We start from the raw sequence: 12,253 nt of genomic DNA on the forward strand, positions 1-12,253 counted from the left end.
AACAACATTTCAGGGCACAAGACAGAAAAGGCACAACATTACTGGTAGGATCAGTATAGGAAGGCTTCCACAAGTGAATCATGTGGAGAAAACTATAGGAAAGGACAGTGGGCATTTGCCATATCAAAAACAGGAGACTATACAAGGAACTAGGGAAAAGAATCAAAGGAGAATACCTGACAGGAAGGAATATGAAGCAAACATTAAGGATGGGCAAGCTCACTAGGACTGAGAAGGAAAGGAGGAGATGACAGAAAAGATGTATGTAGGCAAGAACTTTCATAAATACATAGATATTAAGGCCAGAAGGGTTAAACATAATGAATGGGACTTCCTGCTTATCAAGATCTTCACTTAATAATTTCTTAGTATAGAGGTCAGCCTGATAAACTGAAGAGCAGTATCTCATAGAAAAATATCTTCTCCTCATGTAGATACTTGGAGATCAATTCTCTTTGGTAAAGTAAGTAGGGTACAGCTCCTTAAATTTATCAGTGTAAGACATTATCCATACCTTGAATCATTCATATGACTCTTTTTTTAACCTTCTCCAATTTTTCAATATCCTTTTTCCAATGTGTACATCAGAAATGGATGCAGGATTTGAGTAACAGTCTCACTGATTACACACTAATGTCTTTATTCCTTGCACAAGATTCTTTTATGTCTTTCTAATATCATTCTGTCAAACATTAAAGCCTACCCCATTTTACCTTTGTCTGTGATTATAGTTGGTTGAAAGCACTGTTGAAGCAGAGCAGCACAGTAGAAACAGGAAAGATTGGTCTTTGCATTGTGTACAAAGGGCATGATATAGAAAGAAGGTTGATATGCTGGTATTAATGGTAGCCAACTGGAAGCAATACCCAGTAAAGGATAGCTAAAAATATGGAAATGCATGGACAGGAATAGAATTAACAATCACTAACGTCTTATATCTAGGGGTCTGCCCAACTCAAAGAGGAAGCTGGCTGATTTCAAGTGGAGATTCCAGGACGAACGACCATTTTCACAGGCTGATTGCAGCAGGGCCCCCCATGACTGATTGGTTGAGAGACCCTGGTGGCTCCACTCTTCGCTGCTGATTGGTTGTGAAGGCTGTCTATCATATGGCCCTGCCTCTCACTGCCAGTTGGTGGAAGGAGGTGGGGCCACATGACAGGCAGCCCAGCCAATCAGTGGCGAGGGGCAGAGGTGGTAGCCATCTTGGGCTCCCCTTTGTGCCAGCAGCTCCCCTCTCTCCTTGCCTACTGGCAGGCTGCATAGCTGGGCCACAGCACTACAAAGACTGCTGGCTCCCTCTGGGGACCCAGATTTTATTTTCACTATTTTCTTTTTCCTGAGGATTTCATAGGCATTCCCTGATTTCATAGGCAATGCCAGATTTTGTAATTTCCACAAAACCATGATTTTGATAGGTCCTTAACTCCTGTCTTTACAGGGTGATGCTTAGTAAACCCAGCAGGATAGAAGAGAGAAAGAAATAAAGAAATAGAACATACATGCACTCTTTTATGCTATGGACCTGACAAGAGCAAAAAGAATCTTAAAACGGAATATAAAGATTATTTATCCTCTTCAGATATTAATTTAGCACAAAAGTGCCATCTCTTAGTTTTCACTTGTTTTTTGACTATGCAAAAATAATGAAGAAATTCTTTTCTTGCAAAGAATTCAGAAAGACCATGACAGGTCAGAATGCTTGTGACGCCATGAATTCCTATTTGAAATCTCAGGGTTTCTCTTGTGAATCACCCAAGATATTTAGGATCTTGTGGCACCCTGGTTGAGAATCACTACACTACAGTAATAAGATTCCTCTTTTCTGAACTGATTCAGCCACCTTGGGGAAAAAGTTCTGACTTAAGAACAAATTTTAATAGATTAGGCAAACTGAGATTCTGTTCACTTTTAGAAAACACTACAAACCTTTCTCTTTGATACTTTCGCATCACAGCTAGAATGATATTTACAACAACTTCACCTTTGAATCTGTATTTCAGGCACAGATAAAAAAGAAAAGTCAGAGACTTCATGAAGTCTACTATGGATTTAGCTATTGCCAATTGATTAAGGAATATGCTCAGAAAATATGGTGATGGTTAGTTGATGATATAATCAGTGTAATTTATATGGAAAGATTTACAGCAAATTAAGTTAGTTCATGAATATTTTTTTAAGAGGAAATATAGCATGAATAATTTTCTAAAAGTTAGCAAATACCTACTGGGCATGTCTACACGAGATGCTACGTCACCACAGCAACAAGCTCTGGTGACATAGTTCGTCAATATGGTGACGTAGTGCCAGTGGGCATGAACTATGATGCCACCACTACTCTGCAGTAGTGTTATCGGGTCTGCGGGGTACCACCCACTCCTCTGGTTTGCGTCTGCCATGACTTGGATCTTATTAAGGGAGGAAAGAGATGGAATGTCAATAGGTACCCGTGGAGTAATAACGCTTGACCCATCACATGATTCCAGGTGCTTTATTCTCTTGTCTTTCTTTTACAGTGGCCCGGACCACAGGCAGTAGCCCGTCCCACTTGCCCCCTCCGTCACCATCGGTTCCAGAGAGGATCACCAGCTTCGCAGTTGTAAAGGTAACTACCGGCCAGAATCCCATGGTGCCTTAGCAGCTCGTGTGAGTGGTTCCTACTATCCTGCACCAATTACAGCCAAGGAGCAGTCCCAGCTGTTGCCCCTCTGTGGGCAATGGTACCTTACAGTCCTGACCCAGTCCCCCTGGGTGCGAGCCACTCCTGCCTGGGCTCAGCTTATTGCCTGCTAATTGCCTCGTTAGCAGCAAAGGATCGCTGTGTCTCTCTCCGCCTCGCCGTGGTTTGTGCCAGCTTGTCTCCAGGAGCTCCCTCGCTGCCAGCACTGGCACCAAGGATCTGGGATGGTCTACCCCTTTGCTCTGGGATCATTGCTGACTTCCCCTTTCGCGTCCCAAATGGGGACTGCTTCTATTGTGGGATGCCTCACCCCATTGTTGCCCAGACCTGCGGCTTCTTCCCCCTTCTGACTCACCATGGCGGCTGGAGTTCTGTTGCAGGTATCTGGCATCTTTACTGATCTGGCAGCTGTACGGTCCCTTCTCCACATCTCTCTGGGTCTCAGCTCCACATTTTAGGGCCATCTTTCTCTGGGGTCTCAAGCAACCCCTCTGTCTCTCTCGGTGCCCAAAGGCATCTTTTCTGGGGCCTCACCCTTCCTTTATTCCCAGAAGCCGGGTCCCATTGGCTTACCAGCGGTGTGGGGAATCTCTCCCCACGCCCCGCCCCTGCCTGGGCATCATGACTGCCAGCTGTGGGGATTTTCCCCAAGTAACAGGGCTCTGGTCAGGAACCCTGTTACAAGTAGCAATGTGCTACTGACCAGTAGCTTGTTGCTACTGCGCAGTAGGGTCAGAAACAACCTGTGTGGTGCCGGAACTATACAGTACTGGTGGTCATTTAGTACTTGCTAAAGTAACAACTGTACAGTCAGCCATATGTGTAGACATACCCATTAGCAACTAAGCCAGGATTTAGACCGGTTCAAGTAAATGAATAAAAGGTACTTAGGCACATTTCAGCCATTCAAAAAATGAGAACAGTTCAAGGTAGCTCTGTACCAGCAGCACAAAAACTCATTACATGCAGTATGCTTCTCCATCTGGACTTCAAACTTCCATAAAAGTATTGATTCAGCGTAGATTTGCCTGTGTGTCTAATAGACTTTTTTGCATTTGGGCACCTTTCTGCAGATGTACTGCCTCACACTAGAAGCTTTACTAGATCTCTGCAACCTCTTATGGCAGAGATTCTCAACCAAGTTCCTGAAAGTTCCTTTTAAGGGCACCACAGGTTGCTGTGCAATGTTAGCACCATTACCTACACAGGATTTATAAGAAAAACCCAGAGAGCTCAGACAGGAAATCCATGGAGTCAAAGACATGTCTGCCCTGTTAGGTCTTTCTGAGTCCTTAGCAACAGAAGAATTGCTCTATTATTTTTCTATAGTCAAAAAATGAGTGAAAGCTAAGAGCTGGCATTTTCTGAGGAGCATCTTAATTCTAAAAAAATTGAGAACTTCCTTCCTTTGCAAATGGCATATGATACTTGATTTCTTCTACCTCAATATCTGTGTGTCAGCACTGGACTGGCCATCTTGGCCTTCAGAGGGTAGTGGCAGAGATGTATGAAATCAGTCCATAGCCTCCAGGTTATTGGATCAGTTCCTAGAGCTCATCATTTCTCATGTTGCAGAATAAATTGACTTCCTCAGTGATTCAGCCATGCTGTTAAGAAATACTTGAGAAGACTACTGTCTGGCACAATTCCCAAAGATTCTAAGACTGGTGGTGGCTAGTAAGCACATGACAATGCAGAAAAAAAGGAAAACTCTGCAGTTATATTTTCCATCTTCTAAGGTACATAGATATCCATGAATATACCCTCTGTTTGCCAAGTAAAGGACTCTTGTTGGAATCAGAGATTGAGAACTTTCTAAACTTGCTCTAGATGCAGAGGGGATCAAAGAATAAGTGAGAAGAAAGACCAAGGTGCTCATTTTCCTGCATGCCATTTGAGACCCGCAAAGCCTGTTCCACAAAAGGACAGTTTACCATATCTACTCTGCCAACCAACTGCTAGTGTGTTCAGATATGCTGTCATCTCTGTATGTTCACCACAGACCTTACATCATACATTTAGAGATGTCCAGGTTTCCCATTCCAGTCACTGCAGTTTTAGGGAGCATAATCTCTGGTACCCTGGAAAGGGAGCCATCCACCAATGCCTCTTGATGATAGGTTTCCCCCTGTCCCTGGTCTCCTACCTACACCTTTTAGGGTGGCCTTGCTTTGCTCATAGAAAAGTCATAATTTATTTTCAATGTCCTCCAGGCCCCTGGCATACACCTCATCAAGTTGATCCAGTCAAGTAGCCCACCCCATGTTCTGTCTTACTTGGTGGGGTATGCTTGAACATCCAGGGCGCTGCCATTGCTTGGCATGATCTCATATGAATACATTAATTCTTTTTACCTCTTCAACCAGTTACTTCTCTCGTCTGTGGCATTTGCTTGGGATTTCTTGTTGTCAATGAGTGCATCTAGTTGGCCATTGCACTAGCCACCTATAACCAATGTGGAGTTTAGTCATAGTGAATTGCACTTAAGGGGCAGTGTTTAATGGGCACTGATGTGGTTACCCTTCCCACTGTAGGCAGTCAGCTAAACTACAGCATATCTCTGTCTTGCCTAGCAAGCTGTGACTAGCTCTGTGCTTAGGTCTGAATTTGAGCTAGCAGCTTGCAGATGAAGTGGCCTGCTCATATACAAATCTGAGAGAGCAGAATAAGGCTGTCTTGTTTGTACGATCAGAATACATTGACTGCGCAGCATCTTCTGCCTTTCCTGTTGTCTGAGTCCATTAAGATTGTGGCAGACAGATCCTGACTTGTGTCCTGCTCCTTTGCAGTGTGCAGGTGGCAAAAGGAAAGGAGAGATGATTGTGTGGAGGAAAGGGTAGAAGTAAGGGTAACTCAATTTCTTGGTCTAAGGTGCTGCTGCATTAATATAGGACAACCTGATGACCCTGACTCCCTGAAAGAAGAAGAGTTTGTCTATGTGTTCATTGTTTCAGTAGACTGTCTTTCGCCCTTTCTTGGAGCCACTTCTGCTTGTGGGCACTTTTTCATGTAGCTCCTGGTGTACAAAGATCTTCTATGTATCTGTGATTCAGAAATAATGCATACCTGGCATCCGCTCATCATCTACCTATCCACAGAATCTTGGCTTTTTAGGGCACCTGCCGAAAGTGCTCACACTGTCCCCTTTGTCTGTAAAGAGAGCCTTGCCCCATAACATGAACTGTAAATCTGAGCTTAGGAAAGTGTCTCTACTGGATCCTGGGGACCCTAGATGCCTAACCAGGTCAATTTGAATTGTCTTCCTGGGCAAGGCATGCATAGGTTGGGTAAGGTAACATCTAATCCAAAACAGATAGTTGAAGCAGTTGGAATCCTGGCCTCATTAACTTAGGGGTATTATTACTACCTACTTTAAATAAGTACCAATAAGAAATTTGCAATATGCTAGTAGGCATTAGAAATAAATGACTGTAACATAACAGCCACCCTTGATGTAAGTTGTTTACCTGAATGTCTGTGTATTATAACATATGATATAACAAACTGACTGTTTGGTTTACAATGGTATAATCTTTGCCCCTCACACTCGTGGGGGAGAGGATTCAGAAGCCTGCTGAATCCTAGAGGTGGGCCAATATGGAAATACCTGGAGTTATTGTTTACAGTGATGGTTACCTATAACTGATTGAAACTAGATGACCACACCTGAGTTGGGGAGAAGGTACATGGTATTTTCTGGTGTGCAGTCACGTTGGAGCTGGTCACTTAAATCCATCCCTGTGTCTGTCATTCAGGCACCTGCATTCTCTGTTCAATGTACACTTAAGTCATTACATCCAGTTCCCAGGGTCAATTCGACACTTCCACATAGCAGAATATATCTGGTCCTTTTTTCTAGACTAGCATTAAGTGACTAGTGAAGGAAGGGAAACAGCGTGGTTATAATGCTACTGCAGCCATTACATCTGCTCTTTCACTTTTCCTGGTAGCTCTGAAAAGGGATCAAATATGTTTCAGTTAGGATCCCCTTAATACAACATCACATAGTCTGAAGGACTGATCCTTCCCACAACTACTTTGCAAGTGCCTAAACAGAGTTTAGAATTAAATTTGAAAGAAGCAGCTGACTTTAATTAATGTGAAAGAAATGCAAAACGGCCATTAACTTTGAGATGTAGAGTGTCATATTAGTATTTGTGATGTTATATAACACATTACAAAACAGGTGCTATGCCTAGAAAAGATTCAAGAATGTAGAAGTAAACTAAAATAAAGAATAGTTTGTATATTGAAAGTGCCCTGTATTTTGGTATATTTAATTTGTTTTTTGTAATTTAATTACTTTACTTGCACAGATAACCCAGAAAATACTATTGCACTCAATAAGTTAAACACTTGACATTTTTATCCCTTAAAATGCAACATTCTAGAAGTCTAGAGATGTTTATTAATTAGTGATTATTAACACCCACTAAACAACATCATGTCTTGTAAAAACACAATCTTCCTTCACAGCATGGAGCTGAAATCTATTATTCACTGATTCCATATGCTGAAATACACTCAAATGATCACAAATGACCTTAAGCATTAGATAAATGTAAATGAGGAGAGAGTAGAAAATGTGCTTTTGATTGATATCTAAAAGAGCAGGTTTGAAATCTTGACAGGGGATGAAGTCCTATACAAAGTATGTGGCAATAAGAAACCTACAGAATGTATCATTCTGAGGAGGGATATACCAGGAAAAGGAGCCCTTCCCAAGAGTATCTGACCTTGAAGATACTTACAGGAGTGCTCAGAATCTTTAAGGTCTGTGATCAGAAATATTCTCAGAGGGGTATGTATATATTATCTCTTCAACAAGCACTTATGAGGATACACAGGTATCTCCAAACTCTGTATTATTTCACAATTAATGTAAATATTTTCCAGCTATTAATTACACAGGTCTACCTTAAGAGCTTGTCTACATAGGAAAATCACACCAGTATAAGCTCAAACAGGAATTCAAGCTACAGGCATTATAACTCTCTAGGTAGACATTCTTATTCTGCTATAAGAGCATGCTCTTTTAGTTTAGTTTTGTCATTTTGGAAGGGGGTTAAGTTATATCATAAAATACATGTATATTTATCACTCTTATTTCTTAGTAGGAGTATCTAGATAGGGAGTTATGACACTGTAACTATATTGGTTTAACTACACTGATTTATCTGGTAAAACATTCTTATGCAGACAAGCCTTAATTTGGAATGTGTCAAAAATTGGCAACAGTTAGTAGTAGTCAAAGCAAGCCAAATTTCAAATTCTCAGCTGCTTTCAACACCCACTATTTCTAATTACACTTTTAATAAGAATACACCATGTGAATTTGTGGTCTCAATGATAAACCTTCTTTGGACTGAGTATGACCAGGATTTTGTCCTTACTTTGTCAACTGTATCATACAGTTGACAAAGAGGTAAGATATCTTGTTGGTGATATCTTTTACTGGACCAAATGTATAGTTGGGATAGACACAGATAAGCTTTTGAGTTCTCTCCTTCTTCAGGTCCCCAGGAGAGAAGCAAACACTACACTGAGTAGCAGATGGAAGAAAAGCTTGTGTAAAAATCCATAGGTAAATAAAAACAGGACAGAAGAGAAATTACCAGGTAACCAACAGACAAGAGAGATGAAGTAAAACCCTGAAAATGGAAGAATAAGATAGTTTTGGAGGGTCCTTATCACCTAAGAAGTATAGAGATAAGCGAGTATAAGGTATAGCATAATGAACCATGAAGTCAATGAAAGCTTGTCTACATTGAGGCCAACCATGCATTTGGTACACTGAAAGATGCGACCCATACAAATTATTGCTTCTTGCATAGTTCCCAGACCATCTTAACAACATTACTTCAACACTAGCATTGCAACTATATAGCAATTTTGCAGTGACACCAGTACCAACCTTGAAATACTTCAGCTAATCCTCTCCCATATTTCAGTCAGGTAAGTAAATACCATCCACGTTTGACAGTGAGGGAAAGTGATAGCAAAAAGAGAGGTTTTGACCTCACAGTGAAAGAGTTGGCACAGTCAAGAACTCAAAATTCCTATGGTAAAGTTTTCAACAGCATCTGGTTCTCTTAGGGCTAGGTCCTATAAAACAAAATGTACCTATAAATTTGGTGCTGCACTGCATCTACACAGACCTTCCCCAATGTGGAATCCAAATGTACAGTTGAAAGTCTAAGTTCCCTATACATGCTTTGGGGAGGGATAGGTGCTTCAAAAGGGCAATCCAAAAACTTGCATGCAAAGTGGGGAGCTGCCTTGAGCTAACCAACAGGCAACACTAACCAGGGCATATGTCTGAAGTTCAAGCAGCTGGTTCGGGGCAGCAGGCAGATGGCCCTGTCCACTTGGGATCAAGAGCTCAGAATCCTCTCCATTCTTTCAACGAGCTGAGCAAAGGCCACTTTTTGAAAGCAGCTGTGGAAAACAGTGGAACAGGCGGCCTCTCAAACTGCTGATTTTCAGCCATGCAGCTGGTGAAGGCTCTTCTGACCATGATCTTTTATCGTAGCCTTAGATAAGTTACGGTCCTCATCTAAGAGAGGGGAATCCTTAGTTCTGGTCACTACTCTAAGGGCTGCTTGTGCATTTGAATAGTCATTGGGTAAAGCCCAGAAGTAATTCTGAGAACAAGGGACAAAATTTAGGACTCCCCCTATCTCTAGGGAGTGCCATAACCACTGGCATAAAGAACCACACTCCTTCTTGCTAATCCTCCATCTGGCCCAATGAATTTGCACTCCTGGCTGTACACTGGGTCATCTGCATCAGGAGAGGTAAAGTGTGGTGGTTAACTCCCTTGGCAAGTGGGAGTTGTGGGTTTGAATCTTGTCTGACTTCCCAGAGTAAGTGTTTTAACTTTTAAGGCAAAAGGTCAGCACTAACACTGCCCCTAGCTGTGTTTTGTGTTAAACTGTATGAGTGCTCTCAGCATCAAAAACTTGCTAGTCATGCTTTGATCCCAACCTAATAAATTGAGAATTTAGGAGGTGATTAGGTGTCTCCTGGCTTTGATATAGGGTAACACGTACCCTATTTCCTAATCTTACATCCAACATGGCAGAACATGCTGCCTCTCAAATTGCCAATTTTCACCCACACAATTAACAGCCTCCTTTTAAAGAGACACCTTCCATATATTAAAAAAATAATAAAAAAGAAGAAAAATGCCATGTCAAATATAGCCAAGATTAACGATATTGTATTCTAACAATATACAATATAATCAATTGCTAAGAAGTAATTTATTGCTAAAATGGAATTGAGTTCAAGGATATGTATTTTTCACTACTTCCAAATTTGGTTTTAGAATTTTTTCCAGAGTTCTCAGCATATATGGAAACACGCACAAATTTATATATAACTTCAGATAGTGGTATTTGAATTTGAGATTAAATAACTGCATTTAATTTCATAAACACCCATCTCTTGAAGAACTGGCTTGACTCACTGACAGTGCATGGTTATCTTCCATGCCGATCAAATAAATAATTCATATTTTCCATTTAGATTAAATGTATATCATACAAACAATCAATTTTAAAAGTATCTTACCAGCTTGATATGGTTTGAGCCTTAAATACTCCTTCGTTTTGGTTCCTTCTGATGATGTCACTCACATCTTTAACATACTTGTTAAGGAACATCTATTAAATTAGCATAAAAATAATGATTCATCCAAAGTACATTTCCCAATTTTAATATCTTCTTAGTTTCTCTTCCCTGCTTTAATCTGAGCCAACACTGAGGGTTTTTAGAAGTAATGAATTTATAGTGTCCTCGAAATATCTGGACCAGCAGTTCATCATTTTACCCATGCTCATTGTCTGTCCTTTATTTAATTTTTCCACCTTTGTGTTTTATTTGAAACAAAGGTTCTTCCATCTATGTATATGAACAGAAAGCTAACATTTTAATAATAAAAGCAGCACAACTATCTGGCAACTGTGGATATATACCATATTTATTTGAATCTAACAAACCTGAATTTAAGACAACCCCCCAAAAATTAGATTCTATACATGAAAAAATATAAACTTGTTATAATTTTCCAGGTATAGAATGTAATTATTGGGGGGTCACCTTTAATTCTTCACTCCCATCACTACACAGGGGCACACACTGGGGAGGCAGGTGTTGTTGGGAGGTCAAGCAACTTGCCCCTGCCCACTGCCTGCCCCCACCCCCAGCCTCAGCCCCTGCCCCACTGGCCTCTGCTCCCCACCCTGCCAGCCTCTGCTCCCTGCTTCCCCCCAATCCCTCCTGTTCCCAGCCTCTGCTTCCCTCTTCCCTGCTCAGCCTCTGCTTTGCACTTGCAGGCTCCATCCCTATTCTAGCCTGGGGCATTGAGCACAGCTCCAGCCCCACCCACATAGCAGCTGTGTAGGTTGGATTGAGGCCATGTCCAGTGCCCCAAGGCTGCAGTATGTACAGAGCCGGTCAACTTGGTGCAAGGGTAAAGCTGGAGAGAAAGAGAGGTAGGCAGGGGAGCAGAGGCTACTTGGGGCAGAGGAGGTCAGAGATGAGAGAAGGGGCTATAGGGGGGTGATGGTGGGAAGCAGAGGTGGTGGGGGATGTGGGCAGGGGCAGGCAGCAGCTTCAGCTTTGGTCCTGACCACTCATAGGCACTGGAGCCCAAGCCACAGCAGCTGCCTGCCCTCCCCCACCACCCTCACAATTCATTCTGAGATGAGGGTCTTTTCCTTCCCTGTTAAATTGGGAGGGGGGACCTCATCTTAACATTGAATTAATATAGTATTATGGATGCAGAACTGTCAACATGGTCTCATAATGCCCTGTTTAGTTTGTGGTGCCCTTTTACAATGACATGGGCCACTAGCTCACTAGTTCCAAGAGCTCATGGTTTTGCCTTCCATTCCTGACCCAGTACGTACACATCAGGTTTACTGCTGTGATTTTCTGTAGGAAATGTAGCATACAGCAGGAATACACTAGCATGTATGCAGTGGAATTTCTGGTTTGATTTCTCTTTCTTGAAAAGTACTTGGAGTTTCTCTCAGGCACAGTTGATCACAAGAGAACAATACATAGCATTCCTTCTTCTGAGGAGCTGAGGGGAGGGAGGTCTCTGCTTCATTCTCAGAGCCTTGTTACACTGCAATTTTTAGCAGGGTAATTTTGGGAGCTCTTAACACCTGGCTTGTCTGCACCTTAACACCTGAAACTGGTTTTAAGTGCTCGTTATGCAGCTCAAAGTTACACCACTCCAGGGCAGGATTATCTCTGATCTGTGTTACTCAGCTCATGTTACACTAAGTTGTAGCCACTCTAAACTATACCTTAGTATAAACACGCCACCCGCTCATCCTCCCCTGCTGGCCTGAATCAGGCCCACTGCTCCCCGCCCTCCCCAGTAACCTCGATACCCACTCACTGCCCCCTTACCACCCTCCTGCTTACTTGTGGCTGCTTGAACTGTCTGGTCAGGGGAGTAGGTAGGGAAGAGTTAACCTACTCGCGCAGCCATGGCCATGGCTGCTCTCTGAGTTGGGCATAGTGTGAAGAGCAGCAGTTTGGCCAGCAGCAAGGTTA

At 42.2% G+C, this 12,253-nt stretch overlaps 1 protein-coding gene across 1 annotated transcript in view; it reads right to left on the reverse strand.

The window, feature by feature from the left end:
* CAMKMT (calmodulin-lysine N-methyltransferase) overlaps nt 1–12,253 on the reverse strand; it is a 514,533-nt gene that overhangs the window by 75,960 nt on the left and 426,320 nt on the right. The window contains exon 8 of the mRNA XM_019516343.1: nt 10,256–10,322. Coding sequence (XP_019371888.1) covers nt 10,256–10,322 — 67 coding nt within the window. The remainder of the gene's footprint in view (nt 1–10,255; nt 10,323–12,253) is intronic.

Source organism: Gavialis gangeticus, unplaced genomic scaffold, assembly GCF_001723915.1.
Source record: "Gavialis gangeticus isolate Ggan-Ray unplaced genomic scaffold, GavGan_comp1, whole genome shotgun sequence".
Taxonomy (NCBI): Eukaryota; Metazoa; Chordata; order Crocodylia; family Gavialidae; genus Gavialis; species Gavialis gangeticus.